Source organism: Somniosus microcephalus, chromosome 19, assembly GCF_052327205.1.
Source record: "Somniosus microcephalus isolate GS21.2 chromosome 19, FLI_Smic_1.0, whole genome shotgun sequence".
NCBI classification, from domain to species: domain Eukaryota; kingdom Metazoa; phylum Chordata; class Chondrichthyes; order Squaliformes; family Somniosidae; genus Somniosus; species Somniosus microcephalus.
In genome coordinates this window covers 67,914,289-67,934,970 of record NC_141005.1, presented here as the reverse complement: position 1 = coordinate 67,934,970, position 20,682 = coordinate 67,914,289, and the positions used below count along the sequence as shown (strand labels likewise).

Genomic DNA, 20,682 nt, shown 5'->3' with positions numbered 1-20,682 from the left:
AATTTCAAATGTCCTCAATTTAAAGACCTTTTTTTTGTTCAAATTTGAGAGATACAGAGGAAGGAATTCAAGTAACAGGACTACTGTAGTCTAATAACAAACCACACACCGGGCGCAGTCAAAATGTTGCTTTGCTACTCAAATGTAACATGATAGTCTCCAATTGCAGTTACAGTGCCAAGTGTTGTGCCTGTATTTGGAGTATTGTACTGTGGGCTGGCTGGAGATGCACTGCTGTTTACTTAGGTTGCAGAAAATTCCTAATGGATATGTGAAATGAAAATGAATTTGAAGGAAAATGGGTAAAATCATATCTGGACCAAAACAATCTATACTGACATGCAAGATCTTGTTGCTGATGCATTTTGTGCTTTTTCCCACCTGCCAAAGGTATTGACTTGTGTAAACCAACTAGTAACCCCTCCTGTTCTGTACCTTACCCAAGTAGTATATTATTCTTGGGTGTCTGCAGACTCTTTCACCAAGCCGTGTGTGTGTGCCCACATCTGCTCCTCTTTCCCCCCCCCCCCCCCCTTTCCCTCAAATCATCGTCAACCTCTCCTCCAATTGCAAGCCCCAGGCTCGCTCTTTTCTTTCTCCCCTCTTTTTTCCCCCGCCCCCCCCCCCCCCCCCCCCCAAACATTGACTAAGAATTGAAGCTCTGACCTCAATGAGCCGTGCAAACCAGAATCTCATCACATGGTACATTGAGCATTACATTACAAGAAGAAATAAAGAAGTGAGCAAAAATGCTGATGACTTACTGTGCGCACCAGCTCATGGTGCGGGAAACTCTTCCAGTTAGATGCAGAAAACTAGCCCTTGGACGAATAAGCTTGTATCCGCTAGCAGCAGGGTTTCCGTCTTCACGAATAGTAGTTACTAGAGATGCTTTGGCCTAATCTACGTGGGACACTTGCTTTTCACAGTAGGTTACTTTGTCAAGGAGAGGGGAAAGTTAGTGAAAGCATTGAATGGTGTGGTGCCACCACCATCCTGTAAATGAGATCTGATTTGTTCATATGGGCTGGTTTTAAACATTGATATGGACAATTCTAGGCTGTGTTAGCTGCCTAGGCCCCAAGCTCTCTAATTCACTCCTTAAACTGCCCCGCATTTGCCCCCCTCCTTTTATGACTCCTTTAAACTCTACCTTTTTGACCAAACGTTTGGTCACCTGTCCTAATATCTCCTTATATGACTTGGTGTCAGATTTTGTTTGATAGTGCCTTGGGACATTTTACTACATTAAAGGCGCTATATAAATACAAGTTGTTGTGCTTTCAAAATGAACTGTTTAGAAAAGCTTGCCCTGTTAACATTTTTGAGCATGCTATATGGCACAGAAGAAGAGTGGTGCCTTTTTAAAAATTTTCTCAGGATATGGGCGATGCTGGCAAGGCCGTTTTGCCCATCCAGTTGCAGTGGGCCGCCTTCAGTAATTATTTTACAACTGAATACCCTTGCAAGGCTATTTCGGAGGGCATTAAGAGTCTATCATCTGAGGTCAGGAATTTTCCAGCGTAATTTTTTTTCCCTTATTAGCCCTCGGTTTTTTTTGTGTCTCCCAGGAGATTAAATGGCTGGGTGGGTAATAAATCCCAAAACACAAGTAATATGCCAGCCTTTGGATGGGAAAGTTGTGTACTCTGTCCGCTTTCTTACAGATCATACAAGGAAAACCTGAGCGGCTCCAAATGATTACATTTAAAAGAGCAGCTCCAAATAGCTTATTTAGAGAATTGTTTATAATAATCAAGAATAATTGAACACTTATGGCAGATGTAAAAGTGTCTCGCCATGATGCTCCAGTGTGGGACAGGCTTGATTCACATGCTGGTCTCTTCCTGCCTGTCATGCTTGTATATTCAACCACTTGGTGCAGGACTGCAGGCCAGACTGGGCATGTCCCTTTCCCTGAAGGGGCATTAGTCAAACTGTTGATTCTTATGACAGTCCAGCTGCTTTCATGGTCATTTTTCTTTCTTTCTGGTGCCAGTCTGAGAATTTCCAACACCGAAACAGGCCATTCAGCCCAACTGGTCTATGTCGGTGTTTATGCTCCACACGAGCCTCCTCTCGCCCCGTCAGTGGATCCTTCTATTCCTTTCTTCCTCATGTGCTTATCTTGCTTTGCCTTAAATGCATCTATGCTTTTCGCCTCAACTACTCCTTGTGGTATCGATTTCCACATTTAAGGTCTTGCTGATTCAACACTTTCAGCAGATTATTCCCCCACTGTTATACAATTGTGCCTCTGACTACAGGCATGACTTGAATTGTGATGCAAAGTGTCATGTCATAATGTGGCTTTTGCTGTGACAGAACTTGGCAAATGGTGCAGTCAGTGTATATCTGTGACTGGTCATGTAGTGCTGACTATGCCTGGCTTGTGCTTGCACTGTGCGGTGTAATTGATCACCTCGTCATGGAGATGGTTTGTACAGGCATGGTATAGTATTGTGAAAACAAATTGTTAAACTGGTGCCATTGTTGTGGTAAAGGAGAATCTGCTACAATCCAGTACTTAATCCTGAGGTCTTCTGCAACCCACCACCCCATGGGTTATAGGAGCATGGCATTACATGGTCACCATTCACGTGCGTGATTAGTCATTTTGTGGTGTCTCGTACTAAGTTTTTAAGAACTGACCCCCCCCCCCCCCCCCCGCCTTCCCCGGCTTCCCTGTTTGTATTGTATGTGGAGGAGGGGGGTGGTGGAATCTAATCATGTTTTTATATTTAAAATTCATTTTTTGGTGATGGTCCCTTAGGTGGCTTCTAGCACAGTGGTGAAGCTTTGTTGGTTTTGGCTTGGTGTCTGGTTATTCTCCTGGAGTCAGGGCGCTCATGAGGGGTGGAGCTCTCCCTTTACCTTTTTCCTGCCTCCTCGAACTCTTGGCTCCTCTGACTCTGGCCTCTTGTGCATCCCTCCCTCCCTTTGCCCCATCATTGGCGAGTGTGCCTTCAGCTACTCTACGTCCAACTCTCGGGAATTCCTGTTCTAAACCCCTCTGCCTGACCACCTCCCTCTCCCTTTTTTTTAAGACCACCTCTCCTAATATCTCCTCCTTTGGCTCGGCACCTGGTTTTTTTTTTCTCGTGTCTCTGAAGTGCCTTGGGACGTGTTTAGTACGTTGAAGGTGGTGTCGTCCTCATTATTTCAGTCCATGTTACCTTTCTGTGCAAGTCATCCAGATTGGGACATGGGTGTATTCACAAGCTGTAATGAATGAGTTGTGCTTTTATTCTGGCTCAGTGGGCAGAGGAACAAATCCTGGCACAAGTGTAAAGCTCCACCCTACTGTATTTAGCTCGCATGCTGTACACTTAAGTTTTTCATTTCTTGTCTTTTATGCCTCTCGCTGTATGTGATTCTCCTTCACCACAGCAACTCTGCAGAACAGTGTCGTTCCACAACTGATTTCAGCTAATCTGAGCCTGCCATTTTACCCCCCACCAGTTTGTAATTTGCAGTCTTGTTTCACGTTTCTGTTCCTCTCCAATTCCCATTTGTATCTGCTTTATGCAGATCTATGTCAAAGACCCATTGTTCTTGAACATATGATACTAAACTGGTTTAATCCATTGAAAAGCAGCCACTTAAAGCCCATTCTGCTCTTGTAAGCCCCCTCTTACTTGTTCAATGGCCTCTACTCAACGATGATTGGCATTTACATAGCGCCTTTAAGGATAAGGATTAAGGTTAAGGATTGGGTGACTGAACGCCTCAAATTTTCAGTTGATCAGAGAGAGCCAGCATGGATTTGTGAAAGGTAGGTCATGCCTGACAAACCTGATTGAATTTTTTGAAGAGGTGACTAAAGTAGTGGACAGGGGAATGTGTATGGATGTTATTTATATGGACTTCCAGAAGACATTTGATAAAGTCCCACGTAAGAGACTGTTAACTAAGGTAGAAGCCCACGGAATTGAGGGCAAATTATTGACCTGGTTAGGAAATTGGCTGAGTGGCCGGAGACGGGCAGTAGGGATAATGAGTAGGTGACTAGTGGTGTCCCACAGGGATCGGTGTTGGGGCCTCAACTATTCACAGTATTTATTAACGACTTCGATGATGGCATCGAAAGTCATATATCCAAATTTGCCAAAGACACAAAGATAGGCGGCAGTGTAGGTGGAAGCATAAACTTACAAAGGGACATCGACAGATTAAGTGAATGGGCAAAACTGTGGCAAATGGATTTCAATGTAGGCAAATGTGAGGTCATCCACTTTGGACCTAAAAAGGATAGAACAGGGTAATTTCTAAATGGTGAAAGGCTAAAAATAGTGGAGGTCCAGAGAAACTTGGGGGGTCTAGGTACATAGATCATTAAAATGTCACGAACAGGTACAGAAAATAATCAAAGGCTAATGGAATGCTGGCCTTTATATCTATAGGACTAGAATACAAGGGGGTAGAAGTTATGCTGCAGCTGTACAAAACCCTGGTTAGACCACACCTGGAGTACTGTGAGCAGTTCTGGGCACCACACCTTAGGAAGGATATATTGGCCTTGGAGGGAGTGCAGCGTGGGTTTACCAGAATAATACCCGGACTTCAAGGGTTAAGTTACAAGGAGAGATTACACAAATGAGGGTTGTATTCCTTAGAATTTAGAAGGGTGATCTGATTGAAGTTTTCAAGGTATTAAGGGGAACTGATATGGTCGATAGTTTCTCTCTCTCTCTCTCTACTGGTTGGGGATTTTAGGACTAGGGGGCATAGTCTAAAAATTTAGAGCCAGACCTTTCAAGAGGGTTAGACACAAAGGGTGGTGGAAGTTTGGAACTCTCTTCCACAAACGGCAATTGATGCTAGATCAAGTATTAATTTTAAATCTGAGATTGATAGCTTTCTGTTGACCAAAGGTATTAAGGGATATGGGCCAAAGGTGGGTATATGGAGTCAGGTCGCAGATCAGCCATGATCTCATTGAATGGCGGAGCAGGCTCGAGGGGCTGAATGGCTGCCTCATGTTCCTATGTTAACATAGTAAAATGCTCACATGAGCATAATCAGACCAAAATTGGCACTGAGCCAAAGGAGACATTAAGACAGATGACCAAAATGCTTGGTCAGAGATAGGTTTGAAAGAGACTTGCATTTATATAGCGCCTTTAACGACCTAGGGGCATCCCAATGCGCTTTACAGCCAATGAAGTATTTTTGAAGTATAGTCACTGTTATAATGTAGGCAATGCGGCAGCCAATTTGTGTGCAACAATGTGTTAATTCAGACAGTGCAGCACAGAGTACAGTAAGCAGTGTCTTAAAGGAGGAGAGGTGTAGGGAGGTAATTCCAGCGCTTAGGGCTGAGGCGGCAATGAAAGATAGCTGAACCTAGGCGGCCGGCAATGGTGGGGCCTGTTAAGTCTCTTGCAGACTATCTATCAATGTCTTATGGCAGGTAGGAGGGAGGTAGGTACTCGATTGCAAATGGGTCCACAGTAAGGTAAAGACCCCGCACCCAGGCTTTGTGAACACTCTGTACTTCTACATATCATGTCAAACAATCCAAACTTAAATATAACCATGTTCTGAGTTCCCCACTTAAAACGAGCAAATTTACAATCCTGCTTCAGGTGGATAGAGGGGTCACGTTATTCTTTTATGAAGCTCTCGTCTAGGATCAGTAAACACTGAACCCCTCATTTCAGGATAATTAGCCTAGACGAGGGTTACGGAATGGATGTTGATTCTTTGACTGGTACTTTGAGCTAATTATTTTGGATGGGGATGTTGTGCTTTGCTCTGTAATCGGATAAAGTTTGTTCAGAAATGAGGGTGTCGCCCTCCATGGTGAGTTGCCGGTTCTGACTTCTACAAACACTCACTTCCTGTTACACCAGTAAAAAATCCTCCTTTTGAGTTTTGCTGCTCTACTCTGCTTCTTGCTACCGAGTGCTGTAACGAACTCCTGGAGTGCAATCTCAGATTCCAGGCACTAGGTGGAGGTGCGCAGAAACTGCAGTGGCTAAGAGTTGAACCCAGCATGACATACAAGCAAAATCCAACTGATTAGCAGTTTTTTTTTAAACTGCAGCATAAACCTTTTTGTGTAGCAGATTCTCTAGCATAATACCCCAGTGGAATTGATCCAAATGCATTGTGATGCTATACGGCCTGGGTCCAATGTGTGCATTTGCAAAGCACTTTATTGACTTGTGTTTGGTTTTATTTCAAGTTGTGATTTATTCTGGCTCAGCCTTTCTGATTTGGGAAGTGCGCTTTGGGCTGTAATAAAGTTTTTGTCAACATTCAGAGCTGCAAAGTTGAAGTTTCTACAGCGGCCAGCTCCCCTCGGTTGTGTCTCAGCCAGCTATTCCCAGCTTTAACCTCTATTTGGTGATTGTAGTTCTGCAGTCACTTTGATGATTGAGAGTAGACTGATGGGATGGTAATTGGCTGCGTTGGATTTGTCCTGCGTTTTGTGGACGAGGACTTACCTGGGTAATTTTCCACCTTGCCGGTTGGATGCCAGTGTTTTAGTGGCTAGTTCTGGAGTGTAAGTCTACAGCCTTGGTGTAGCAGAGACGGTAAATATCTATCTTCAATTTTTACTAAACGACGGAAGTGCAAATGCAGATGTACTGCAGGAGGATGCAAGAACGGTAGCAAAGGAATTGGTTCTAGAAAAAATGATCCTAACATGAGATGGATGTGACTGAGCTGTGATGGCTAGAATCCTCGGTTGTTGCAGGAAGTCCGAAGGGAGATTGAGGCTGTAACCACAAGTTTATTTCAATCCTCCTTGGAGGTGTAAATTGTGCTGGGGACTGGAGTGTGTAATTTAGCACCGCCCTTCAAGCAGGGAGAGCAGGATAAACCAGGTAACTACACATCAATTTGTCTAGTGGCCATTGTACACAAACTCTTAAGAGTCCATCATTTGAAATAAAATTAGTGAGTGTTTAGAAAAGCACAGGATAATTGAGGACAAATCAAAGGCAAGTCACATTTGACATTTAATAGACTTTTTTGGATAGATAAAGGGAATGTGTTAGATGTAGTGTATATAGAGTTTCAGATGTAGTGTATATAGAGTTTCAGAAGGTATCTTGCAGGAAGCTTGTTACAAAAAAGGCAGATGTATGGTATAAAAGGATAGAAAGCTGGTTGGATGGACAGCAAACCAGAGTAAGGGTTGACGAGTGCTCTGATTGGAGAAGGGTTGGAAGTGGTGTACCCCAGGGGGTTAGTGTTTGGTCCAGTTTTGTTCTCTGTATATGTTGATGCTTTGGACTTGGCACAGTGAGCACAATATTGAAATTTTAAGTAGTGGGTTTGGCAAACAGCAAGGGGAACTGTTTATATAAAAAAAAACTTCCAACAGCTTGTATTTATATGGTGCATTTAACATAGTAAAATGTCCCAAGGCGCTTCACTGGAGTATTAAAAGACACAGAAATTAGGACACGGGCAGCCGAGTTTTGGATCACCATGTTTACGTCGGTTAGAATGTGGGAGGCCAGCCAGGAGTGTGCTGGAATAGTCGCGTCTAGAGGTAACAAAGGAATGGATGAGGGTTTCCGCAGCGGATGAGCTGAGGCAAGGACAGAGACTGGCACTGTTACAGTGGTGGAAATAGGTGGTCTTTGTTATACTGTGGATATGTGGTTGGAAGCTCATTTCAGGGTCAACTATGACACCAAGGTTGTGAACAGTGTGGTTCAGCCTCGGACAGATGTTGGGGAGAGGGATAGAGTCAGAGGAGAGGGATAGAGTCAGAGGAGAGGGATAGAGGCTAGGGAATGGAGTTTGTGGCGGGGATTGAAAACAATGGCTTCGGTCTTCCCAATATTTAATTAATTGGAGAAAATTTCTGCTCATCCAGAACTGGATGTCGGACAAGCAGTCTGACAATTTAGAGACCATGTAGGGGTCGAGAGAAGTGTGGTGCGGTAGAGCTGGGTGTCATCAGCGTACACGTGGAAACTGATGCTGTGTTTTTGGATGGAAGTTTGTTTGGCCCGGTGGGTTAGGGGAAGGAAGGGAAGTGGTGGAGGCAGCTGAACGGATGGTCTCAATCTTGGAGACAAAAGTCCATGAGCTCCTCACACTTGTTGTCGGAGGTGAGGTGGAGGAGACTGGGGAGAAGGGTTTAAGAAGACGGTTAGCAGTAGAGAATAGGAGCTGGGGTTTATCTTTGCATTCCGGAATGATTCTGGAATAGTGAGCAATTTTGGCAGATGAGCAGAACCCGATAATGCTTTGTGGTCCAGCCAGATCTGGCGGTGAATGGCTCAACCAGTTGTCCGCCATAACCGTTCAAATCTGTGTCCCTTGGATTTAAGGGAGCGAAGAGGAGGGCCGTACCGGGGGAACGGCCAGGGTGAGAGTAATTGTTTTAATAGGACTAGCGCATCAAAGGTGGTGGTGAGGGTGTTGTTGAGCAGATCAATAGCTGCAGAAATGTCGTGGTGAATGGAGGGCCAAAGACTGGACAGAGATTTCGTAAATGCAGTTGTAATAGTTGGGAGAGGTTTTTTCCAGGGGTGGACACAGAAGGAGGTAGAGTGGGGGGTGGCAGGGGGATGTGGGTGGTGAGCGATACGAGGAAGTGGTCAGAGATGGCCTTATCTGCGATTGACTCGATGGGAATAACGAGGCCACAAGAGATGGCAAGGTCGAGGGGGTGGCTGTGAATACGGGTTGGGGAGTTTACATGGAGGGAGAGATTAAGGGAGGATAGGAAGCTAGTTAACGCAGGAGAGAGCATGATGAATTGAGATGGAGGTTGAAATCACCAAGGATGAGAAGTTGTTTGGTGCAGGTGCTGAGGGAGGAGAGCGGTGAAGATATCTCGGTAATAAAAATTTTATGGTACTTGGGTGGGTGGTAGTGAAAGAATTTTAAATGAGGTGAGAGGGGTGGAATAAGGGGAGATGCTCAAAGGAGGCAGATACAAAGGACTAAAGACAGAGGAAGCCCTAGAGGAGTATAAAAAGTGCAGGGGGATACTTAAAAAAGAAATTAGGAGAGCGAGGAGGGGCCATGAAATAACACTGGCGAGCAAAATAAAGGAAAATCCTAAGGTGTATTATAGGTATATTACGGGCAAGAGGATAACTAGGGAAAGAGTAGGGCCCATTGGGGACCAAAGTGGCAAACTGTGTGTAGAGCCAGAGGATGTAGGTGGGGTTTTAAATGAATTTTTTGCATCTGTGTTCACTATGGAGAAGGACGATGTGGACATAGAAATTAGGCAGGGGGACTGTGATATACTTGAACATATTAGCAACGAGAGGGAGGAGGTACTAGCGGTTTTAGCAGGCTTAAAAGTGGATAAATCCCCAGGCCCGGATGAGATGTATCCCAGGCTACTATGTGAGGCAGAGGAGATTGCAGGGGCTCTGACACAAATTTTCAGAACCTCTCTGGCCACAGGGGATGTGCCAGAGGACTGGAGAACAGCTAACGTAGTACCATTATTCAAGATGGGTAGTAGGGATAAACCAGGGAATTACAGGCCAGTGAGCCTAACATCAGTGGTAGGGAAATTATTGGAAATAATTCTGAGGGACAGAATTGGTCTCCACTTGGAGAGGCAGGGATTAATTAGGGATAGCCAGCATGGCTTTGTCAAGGGAAGGTCATGTCTGACCAACTTGATTGAATTTTTCGAGGGGGTGACTAGGTGTGTGGATGAGGGTAGTGCAGTGGTTTACATGGATTTCAGTAAGGCTTTTGATAAAGTCCCACATAGGAGACTGGTCAGGAAGGTAAGAGCCCATGGGATCCAGGGTGCCTTGGCACATTGGATCCAAAACTGGCTTAGTGGCAGAAGGCAGAGGGTGATGGTGGAAGGTTGTTTTTGTGACTGGAAGCCTGTGTCCAGTGGGGTACCGCAGGGATCGGTGCTGGGTCCCTTGCTGTTTGTGGTCTACATGAATGATTTGGATGTGAATGTAAAAGGTATGATCAGTAAGTTCGCAGATGACACGAAAATTGGTGGGGTGGTAAATAGCGAGGCGGAAAGCCTCCGGCTACAGGACGATATAGATGGGTTGGTCAGATGGGCGGAACAGTGGCAAATGGAATTTAACCCTGAAAAGTGTGAGGTGATTCATTTTGGACGGACTAACAAGGCAAGGGAATACACAATGAATGGTAAGACCCTAGGAAAGACAGAGGATCAGAGGGACCTTGGTGTGCATGTACATAGATCCCTGAAGGCAGCAGAACAGGTGGATAAGGTGGTTAAAAAGGCATATGGGATACTTGCCTTCATTAGCCGAGGCATAGAATATAAGAGCAGGGAGGTTATGATGGAGCTGTACAAAACGCTGGTAAGGCCACAGCTGGAGTACTGTGTGCAGTTCTGGTCGCCACACTAGGAAGGATGTGATTGCTTTGGAGAGGGTGCAGAGGAGATTTACCAGGATGTTACCTGGGCTGGAGCGCTTCAGCTATGAAGAAAGACTGGACAGGCTGGGGTTGTTTTCCTTAGAGCAGAGAAGGCTGAGGGGGGACCTGATTGAGGTGTACAAGATTATGAGGGGCATAGATAGGGTGGATAGAAAGGAACTTTTCCCCTTAGTAGAGGGGTCAATAACAAGGGGGGCATAGATTCAAGGTAAAGGGCAGGAGGTTTAGAGGGGATTTGAGGAAAAAAAAATTCACCCAGAGGGTGGTTGGAATCTGGAACTCACTGCCTGAAAGGGTGGTAGAGGCAGGAACCCTCAACATTCAAGAAGCATTTGGATGAGCACTTGAAATGCCATAGCATACAAGGCTACGGACCAAATGCTGGAAAATGGGATTAGATTAGACAGGGCTTGATGGCCGGCGCAGACGCGATGGGCCGAAGGGCCTCTTTCTGTGCTGTATGACTGAGGAGAAAGTGCCGGAGGAGCAGGGGGAAGACCAAGGTGTGATTTAGTGATGAGCGCCACACCGCCACCATGGCGGTCTGAGCGGGGCAAGTGGTGGAAGGTATAGCAAGGCAGGGAGACTTCATTTAAGGGTAAGGTGTCATCACCCCTTAAACAAGTTTCCGTTCGGGCCATGATGTTGATGCAATCATCCACAATAAGCTCATGGATGGCAAAGGCCTTGTTCGCAATGAACAGACATTCTGGAGGGAGATGCGGAGAGGGTCGATGATGGCTGCCCCACTGTGGCGGGGGGTGGAGGGGAAGGAGATGAGTTGGATGGGGAGGAGATTGGCAAGATTTGCCCCCAATGGGTGCACTGGGCGGGAAGGTCGGCGAGAGAGTAGGATGGGACAGTTGGGGTTGCTGCTCGTAAGGCGGCAGCGACGAGTGCCTCGGTCGGCCCTTCGTAGGATGCCAAGAGAGGCACAGAGGGAAGCTGTGGGCTTATCTAGGAGGGAGTCCAGCCTGGGACGGCGGCAGGAGAGTAGGAAAGTCGAAGAGTAATGAAGGATTGGGGTAGGGATATGGGAGGGCAGAGTATCAGAGAGGAGATGAAAGGAGGCATGACAACAGGAGAGAGCGGTCAGGGAGGGAATAGCGAGAAAAGGAAAAGGGGGGAAAAAGTATTGAATGGCTCGGGTCCAGAGCGGCAGCCAAAGTGCGCACAGGAGAAGCTCAGGTTATATAGGCCTGTTTTAAATGTAGTAATCGGGGAGGACATAGTGGAACGGGCAGGCATAGTATATTTGGTCTAATGCAGGGACTTGCGAGATAATGCATTTTGAGAGGAAAATGGGAGCGTCCCACTAAAGGTTGTGAGTGCACAAGGAGACCTAGGAGTTTAAATACATAATTTCTTGCACATGCAGGTAGATAAAGCCATAAAACCAACAGCATTTTAGGTTTAATAAATTGCAGCATAGAGTAAAGTAATGATTAATTTATACAAATCGCTGGCTGGGCCGCAGAGAACAATTTTGGTGCTTCATTATAGACAGGATGATAAAGCCATAGTGTGCAGCATGGATTCACCAGAATAATGCCGGAGATAGGAAACTGTAGTTATGAGGAGAGACTTGAGATACTAGGATTAAGCAGCAGAGCAGGGAAGGCAAAGAGGTTTTTAAAATTAGGAAGAATTTTGATGAGGTAAATGGGGAAATGTTCTGTCCTATTTTTGAGGAGTCGGTGACGAGGCGTTACCGAGTTAAGATTCTCACTGAGTGAGGAGAGGGGTTAGGAGACATCTTTGCAAAGTGCTTTGTTGGAATATTGGGGGGTGCGGGCAGGTGAAATTGGTCTTTAAAGTTAATGGAAAAGAAAATCTGCCAGGGTGTGTAAAGCAGGCCGCCAATTCTGTATCGCCAGTTGGCACTGCTGCCCACGACCAATTTCACCCCCCATGTATTGTTTTACTACGGGGACAGGTTGAAGCAGATACTATTGCATCTTAAGGGAAAATGGAATAAATATTTGAAGCGGAGGAAGATGTTGCGCTCTGGGGAGCGAACGTGGCAGTTGAATTTGGCATTGGATTGCTCTCGCAAAGAGCTAGCACAGACCCAAAGGGCTGAATGGCAGCCTGCAAGTCTGTAAATTTCTATGGCGTGCCTTTCTTGAACCAGAGAGGGGGAGAGGGGAAAAGAAAGAGCTTGCAATTATATAGCGACTTATCGCACCCTCGGGGCATCTGACCGCACTTCCCAACCAATGAATTACTTTCTGAAGTGCCGTGACTGTTGTGCAAGTAGACACTGCAGCCAATTTGAGCACAGCAAGGTTCCACAAGCAGCAAGTGAAATAAGTGGCGTTATCTGATCTGAGGAAGGATGTTCTTGCCATGGAAGGAGTTCAGCGAAGATTCACAAGGCTGATCCCTGGGATGGCAGGAATGACGTATGAGGAGAGATTGGGTTGATTGGGCTTGTACTCGCTGGAGTTTAGAAGAATGAGAGGGGATCTCATCGAAACTTATAAAATTCTGACAGGTCTGGACAAACTAGATGCAGGTAGAATGTTCCCGATGGTCGGAGAGTCCAGAACCAGGGGTCATAGTCTAAGGATAAGGGGTAAGCCATTTAGGACAGATGAGGAAGAATTCCTTCGCCCAGAGAGTGGTGAACCTGTGGAATTCTCTACCACAGAAGGCAGTTGAGGCCAAGTCTTTAAATATATTCAAGAAGGAGTTAGATATATTTCTTAGAGCTAAAGGTATCGAGGGATATGGGCAGAAGGCAGGGACAGGGTAATGAGTTTGGATGATCAGCCATGACCTCATCGAATGGCGGAGCAGGCTCGAGGGGCGGAATGGCCTACTCCTGCTCCTATCTTCTAGGTTTCTATGGAGCTGACTCACTGCCGGGCTCTTGGAATCTGAATTAAAAGAACGTTATAAATGCAGCTTAAGACTGGTGCAGCCCCGCGCTGTGATTAATGCCGTGGGAATTGTGTTGTTTTTTTTTAACAAACAAACTGGGAGTACAACAGATCACCCACCTTGTGGATGCTACTGTCTTCATATTAACACTTCCCCTTTTAAAATCTGTCTGCTCTGGTCTCCATTCCTGTGCCTTTTTATTTCAAATAGTCTGTTTTGATACCTGATAGTAATTGAAACTGCAACCCCATCTGGTTGGTTTGAAATGTAAACAAGTTTGAATTCTGCTTGGCCTCTCAAAGAACCTATCTTTTTTAAAGTAAATGTGGGGGGTGCGGTGGGGGGAGAGGGGAGAACAAATAGTTGAGGCAACACCGTCTGCAGTTGCCAGCCGAGATTCGAAGAAGCCTTTGGGCTCCCGGTTTTAATCCTTAATCTGTAAAAACCTTACTTTTGTCAGCGAATGGTGAGGCAGTGCCCACCTGCTGCAATGTGGCTGGAGCCCAACAAATATAAGCAATTCCTGGGTGAATGTGCAAAGTTAAGGAAATCACAGCTGAGGAGAATAGTGTGTGGCAATGCTGACTTTAAGACTTTTTTTTATAAGCAGAATTTAAAGTTGGAGCCATTTGGCGATTAAAGCAGAGTCCACTAGATCTAGGAACAGGAGGGAGATCATTTAGCCCCACGAGCCTGTTCTGCCATTCACGGAGATGATGGCTGATCTGTATCTTCACTCCACTTACCTGCCTTGGTTCAGTAACCCTTAATACCCTTACCTAACAAATATATCACTCCCCTGCACTGATCAGCTGCATACTGGATACACGGTTATCCTGGGGCACGAGTTTCTACTTTACCCGATGTGTCTTCCTGTGCTAATGTGATGTTTCTGGGTTTCCCGTTGCAGGTTCTGACAGTTTCCCTTGTGGTGTCTGTGTGGAGAAGGCCACACACACTCCAGTACAACGACGGCTTTTGCTTGCGTTTTCCAGTGTTTCTTCTGTCAGAGAGTGCACCAGGCCTGTAACTCTTCGACTGCCAGCCCCGAGCTCAGCAGCGAAGAACACCCGTTGGAAATGGTGAAGATGACGAAATCGAAAACCTTCCAGGCTTACCTGCCAAACTGCCACCGGACGTACAGCTGCATCCACTGTCGAGCTCACCTAGCGAATCACGACGAGCTAATTTCCAAGGTAACTCCTTGGTTGTGGGGTGGGGGGTCAGGGGGGAAACTGGTTGTGGTACTTACTTTTCTTCTGAGCAGTTTGAAGTGGTTCGCAGCAGGCCAGCGAATCGGGTGTTGTGCTGTTGACTAGCAGAGGCACGATTCAATCTCTGCCATCCAGGTGTCCCAGTTGGCAAATCGAAAGCCTGAAGTTCCAACTTCAGACTGCTGAGTTAGCTGCCCTCGGCTGGGTGGGGTGGGGTCTTAGAAGCACTGGAGTGTTGCTGTTTTGTTCCTAAGCTTGGTGACAGTACTGCCTGATGGTAGGTGTTCTCTATTATTGGCTGCTAGGTTTTTTTGGGTCTGTGCCTGTCTGAGGCTCCTGATTAGCAGTGAACTCCACTCTACTGATGTGCTGCGAAAACCGTGGCTGCCCGTTCCGGAATTTGAAAGGCACACTCAGGATAGCTGGGGCTCGCCGCAGCCCCCCCCCCCCCTGGTGGGAGACTGGGTGAGCATTGGGGGACCCGTCTCTGGGCGGCATGAGACGGGTGTAATCTACGCAATGAGGGAACTTTGCTGCTGTGTTGTGCCTCCCGTGGGGTCGGGTGGGGTGTCGTGGAGAGGCGGTGAGCAATGTTGGTGCAGGGAGTTGGGCTTAGGTGGTACCAGGAAGGAAAGGCTCTTTCCATTCAGCCACAGCCTTTCCTGCTGTGCCGCTCCTTCTGTTTTTGTGGGATTACTGATTACAGAGCGGTGGCCAATACAAATAGCAGCCTCTCACTGCCCAGAAATGCTTCTATTTTTATCCCAATGCTGGACAGTGATTGACAGGTTTGCTGTGTGCTGCCTTCACCAGTTTTAAATCAAAACTTCTGTTTGGGGGGAGGAGGAGGAAGAGCCCCTGATGTGAGGGCAGAAGGTCCGATTAGAAGCTAATTGGTGCTTTGCGATCCGATGGTTCTTGCTGATCTGGGCCTGCTCTGTTCCTCCTCGGTGTCTGGTCAATTCTGACCCTGTAGCTGGTGAGATTCTGTAAATAATTACAGACCTTGACACTCAAGCCGCGTTCCTGTTCTGTGTTTTACTTTTGTTACTGGCTCGTCCTCTGCCAACAGACTGGAGTGGCTAAGAGTGGTACAGTTTCATATTTCTGCGATTTCTCCACACCCCTGCCCGCCCCCTCGGTGTTGATGCCAGAGTTCCTTGCTTTTTAGTTGCACTTCTTTGCCCTTTGTCCCTCCCCAGCATATGTAGTAGTTGGGAATGTTGCAATGTGTATTCGGATTCAAGTTGCTGTGTACACCACCTCCTCACCATTACCATCTACCCTTTTTTTTTCTCTTGCGTGTGTCTCTGTCTCGTGCTCTCTCTCTGTCTCGCTCTTTGTGTGTGTGTGTCTCTGTCTGTCTGATTTATCCTCTCCTTTTTCCTTTGGTTTTGATCCTACAGAACTATTAGTGATGTGGATGCCTGTTGTTACTGGGTAAGCCAGGCTTTCCAGGTGTGGCTCTGAGAGCTTGTGATGTTGTAGCGTGAGATGGAGCGCCAAGAAATTTCTGGAAACTTTTCTCTGGAAGGATGTATTTAGTGTGTTTTGAATCCCCATGCAGCATACTGCAGTGAGGAGTGCCAACGAACCCATTCACCGAGTGGAATCACCTGGGATTCGGGCAAATGCTTTCAGAGCAGTGGAGCCCGTTGGCCAGTATAGCTTCTGTCTGCGAGCGCAAGTTATTGGCTTGTTTTTTCTGCACTGTTGCTGGAGCTTGGCGACTTGTTGCTGTATCTGTGTTTGCTGGCCACTCTTCCCTTGCTATACATGAACTACCTAAGTCACTCCGCGCTCCAAGTGGGTGTCTGTGGCCTGGCTTTCGCTGGCTACAGTAGCTGGTGTATTTTCTGTCACTTGTGCGGTTAGATACACTGAAGGAGCGAGCACTGTTACAATGTCACAGCATTATGGGCGGGAAAAGTTGTTGTGGAAGGTCCATTGATGAAATCCAACTTCAGACATGAGTTCGAACTCGTGACTGGGAATTTGAAGCCCTGTCGCACAACCCCAGTGTTTTGTGGGGGGGGGGGCGCAGAAATGGGTAATGCGTTGGGGATCCAAGTAGGCGTTGCTTGGCCTGAGGAAGAGGAGGTCGTTGCTGGTAATTCAGTAGCTGGCTTATTGGGCCGTTTATTGTTTCCCGCAACTCCTGATCTAGTAAGTCGCGCTTTTGTTCCTGCGAATCTGATCAGTGCTCTGGATGCCTTGTAACTTGCTCCTGTGGGCCACTCTGGCCGTGTTTGTCCAGCAACCCCACTCCTCCAACTCCAGATCACCCCTTGTCTCTGCTCCACCATCGGGAGCCAATCCTTCAGTCACCGCTCCTGTACTGGACTGAGATGAGGAATTTCTTCACCCAGAAAGTGGTGAACCTGTGGAATTCTCTACCACAGAAGGCAGTGGAGGCCAATTCATTAAATATATTCAAGAATTAGTTAGATATATTTCTTAAGGCTAAAGGAATCAAGGGATATGGGGAGAAGGCAGGGACAGGGTACTGAATTTGGATGATCAGCCATGATCGCATTGAATGGCGGAGCAGGCTCGAGGGGCCGAATGGCCGCCTCCTGCTCCTATCTTCTATGTTTCTACTGCTTTTAGAACTCTTGCTGCATCACTTTCTCTTGCCAATCTCTCTCTCGCTCTTTCTTCAAAAGCCGCTTTTTTTTTTTAAAACCCATCTCCTTGGCCATATTTGGTTCTTCCCCCCCCCCCCCCCAAACATTAAATGTTTTTCCCTGTCTTCTTCTCCATGCCATCCTACCCTTTGACAAAAGCACTCCTGGGAAGTCCTTGCATGAAGGATGTGGTACAAAAGCACGTTGTTGACTTCAGAGTTTGTTTCCCTGCTCGGTGTGTATGACGTGGGGTAAATGCGAGAATGGTAACTGGAGCACTTTCAGCGGGTGTCCACCTCAGCTCTTCCTTTCCCCCCCCCCCCCCCCCCGAATGTGTTGGTGTCCAGGCGAGATGGTTATTGAGCCTCTTCTGTATTTAGGTGGTGGTTTGAGTTTCTGGGATGTCATCAGTTGCTATGATGATTCTTTGGAGCGAGTGAGACGTGGGGCGCTGTCGGGCTGCTCGGATCTGATTTATTGAGCCGACTGCACTTGACGTGATGGGAAGGGAAGCTGATTGCACAGGCCTGGGCACAAGTGTGTCTCCTCTCACCGGGTATGGTTACTGCACCTGTGAGGCATGTTCAGACTGCCATGCCGTAGGGTAACTCTACTGGCGGCCAATAGGGCTGAGGAACCGAGTCAACCCATGCACCTGGACTTCTCCCAACCCTGTTTACACTGCCAAGCCCCTGCAGTGTGACCTTCACACCTGCCACCAAAACGTTGTACTGCACCTGGATACACCCCACCACTGGACAAGTGAATGGAGTTTTAAATTCCACTGACCCCAACGATTTACATAACTTTGTATGGTAAGTGATTCCACTCCAGTTTTGTTGGTCGGTTATATCACCTGCCCAAAAAGAAATTTCAGCGTGGGTTACATTCCACTCCCCACCTTCACTTCTTCCTTTTTAATCATCTTCTCCCCAAGCACAACCATGACCAGCCCCCATCCTACCCCACAGTTTGAAGGTAAAGACTGGGTACCTGAATGGCCTGCAGAAATCTGGCGAGGGTCTCTGGTGGTCTGCTGTGTTAACTTGCAGGCATGGATGGTGGGCTGACCTGTGGACCGGCGGGCCCGGCCCCCGTGTGACCTGCGGAACTGTGGGTCCCGAGAATAGCAGTCGCTTTAACTTTAAAAATAGGACCAGTTTTTTTTTTCTCGCCCCTTGCTTCCCATATAATGAACATGGAGCAGCATTCTTGACAATGAAATAGTTCTCTGCCTTGCACATTGCTCCATGTTCTGGCCTCTGTTCTGGGGTTTGGAGTCGAGCAGCTAAACTCGCCGGTGCTGTGATGGGAAGCTGCCGTCTCCCCGGCAGATTCGCTGACGAGGATGGCACGCTGAAGAAGCTCTGGATACTCCCAGCTGTAACCCTGCACTGCCGGGAGAAGTGTGGGTTACCTGCTGGTAATGGAAAGATGATGATGTCATCTGGAACCAATCGGAATCGCCAACTGCACATGTGCGAGCTGATTATGTTCCTGGCTGAAGCCTGCCTCTCGCTATTCGCTTGCTCGGGCAGATTTACTGCAACAAAATAAAGACTTGTACCAGCCTATTAATGGAAGATGCAGTTATAAAATTGACAGTGTGCTGCCCATAATCACAGGAGAGTTGAAAATCTGGTAACTCTGGAGATGATCACCAGGCACTGTACTTGTGACAGCTCGGTGCAGTGCTTATTAGAATTGTGTTTAATATTGCAAGATCTTCTTGGCTTTGAATGTCTCACACTTTGGAGGATCTGCCCAAAATCTACTGGCCAAGTATCCAGTGGGAACCATTTATTAAAAAAAATACTCATCAAAAGTAGTAATAAGGGGCGATTACGGGTTAGGGGGAAAGTAATCGGTTATTCCGTGCCTGTGGATTTCTGTGCAGGTTCTTAACGTCAGGTCCACCTGTTCTCATCTGACTGTGGAATCTGTGTCCGCGCCATGTGTTTCGGGTTGGAAGCCAGCCTGTCTCTGTGAATTGAGATGTATTTTTTAATTAAGCTGCTCCCTGTGGGCTGGTCGGTCACCCAGCTCAAGAACGCCCTTTGCTAGCAACAACCTCAAATTCTTTGCAAACGACGTGATCTTCCGGTGATCAAATTTTCTGCAGTTCTTTTGAGTCTGATTTCAGTCCTTTTGCTGTTTTAAACATTTTAAGGTTGACTATTTCTAGCTCTCCACATTGTGGATAACATTTCACCGAGCATTCACTTGGCCTCGGTGTCAAAGGTCACTGTCAAACCGAGAAAGTTTGCAAAGGACACTGAAAATGTTCCTCGTGTTGGTTCACATGTGGAGGAGAGAAGATGTGTTAACATTCAGGTGTAATCTGTCTTCTCTTTAAGATGCTGTGTATTCCTAGTATTGACTGGTTCTTTAACCTGAAATGTTTCAGGTAATTAATTGCAGGACCGTACATAAGTTGCCCCCACTTGTCCCAATTGTGTCGCAGTATGAAGGGTAATTAGTGCAAAGCGGGCCAGGACTTTGTTGAAATCTGGCAGTGTTTTATAAAACGAGGAAAATATAAGTGGCATTAGAGTGTATTTTTGTAGTAAACAGGTGGTTTCTCTCTCGCTACCCAGTCTCTGTGTGTGCACCCAAACACGTATGCTTCATTGCAAATGCTCTTTGTGGTTTAAGAAGGTCTTGTAGTGTGGAACTCACATGCCTACTAGTTTGAAAACCTAGCTCAGTTATTTTTATACAGGGTAAAGTTTGGACTGGAGTCTCTGGTTGGTTGCTTTAGTCCCAAACTGGTTAATCTTTACCTCTTTTTCTCTTTCTCAGTCGTTCCAGGGCAGCCAGGGACGTGCGTACCTGTTCAACTCCGTGTAAGTATGCGGCTCTGTTTGCTATTCACTGCTCTGAGGTGCCTACGTGACCTTGCGCCCTGTGGGTTTGTGTTTCCCTTCAGCTCCCTCTGCGCTACCTGCGCTCGCGCACCCGCTTCCTTGGCCCTTTGGGGGTTGGATTGTAAGCCAGGAAGTGGTGAGTAACGGGGTAGTGCAGTCTGTGTGTACTCGAGTGGCTCGAATACGAGCTTTGAAGTGTTTTGCTGTGGGGGTCTTGAGGTTGGTTAATTGAACCCGATTAAAGCAGAGGGTGTTGCTTTCGCTTGTCAAAATGACACTTGCTGCACATATCCTCCACTTGGTCAGATGTAAAATGGTTTGAGACTGTGCACAGCTTCACATGTCCTTTGGGATAAACTCCTTCACAGTGACATGGTGATCCCATCAGAAACATTTAAACCTTTGTGTATGAGATCCACTCGTTGCTTTGAATTCTTTAACTTTGCTGTGTAATGGGGTGTTGGGTATGCAATGGGTAGGGGTCTGTGGCAATGGGTAGGGGTCTGTGCCACTGGGTAAGGGCGTGTTGCGTATGCAATGGGCAGGGGTTGCTAGGTAAGAAATTGGGGCAGCGGTGAGGCCCTACTGGATTAAGGGGTTTGATGGTATGGGATGGGTAGGGGTGTCTCTCCTCCTGGGTTACGGACTTGGTGGGTATCAAAAGGGAGAAGGGTTTCCTCTGGGTCAGGAGGTGGCTGCACATGTAATTGGCAG

General features: G+C 46.9%; 1 protein-coding gene across 5 annotated transcripts in view; it reads left to right on the top strand.

Annotated features, from left to right (window-relative positions):
* The window catches only part of ypel1 (yippee-like 1), a 47,943-nt gene that overhangs the window by 7,684 nt on the left and 19,577 nt on the right, over positions 1-20,682 (top strand). For 4 of the 5 annotated variants that reach the window (XM_085961986.1, XM_085961983.1, XM_085961984.1 and 1 more), the window contains 2 exons: positions 14,171-14,456; positions 19,904-19,947. In XM_085961986.1, the coding sequence (XP_085818112.1) occupies positions 14,340-14,456; positions 19,904-19,947 (161 nt within the window). In that variant the 5' untranslated portion in view covers positions 14,171-14,339. Of the gene's footprint in view, positions 1-2,379; positions 2,438-14,170; positions 14,457-19,903; positions 19,948-20,682 lie in introns of those variants that run through there. The other variant, XM_085961987.1, reaches the window with a different exon arrangement.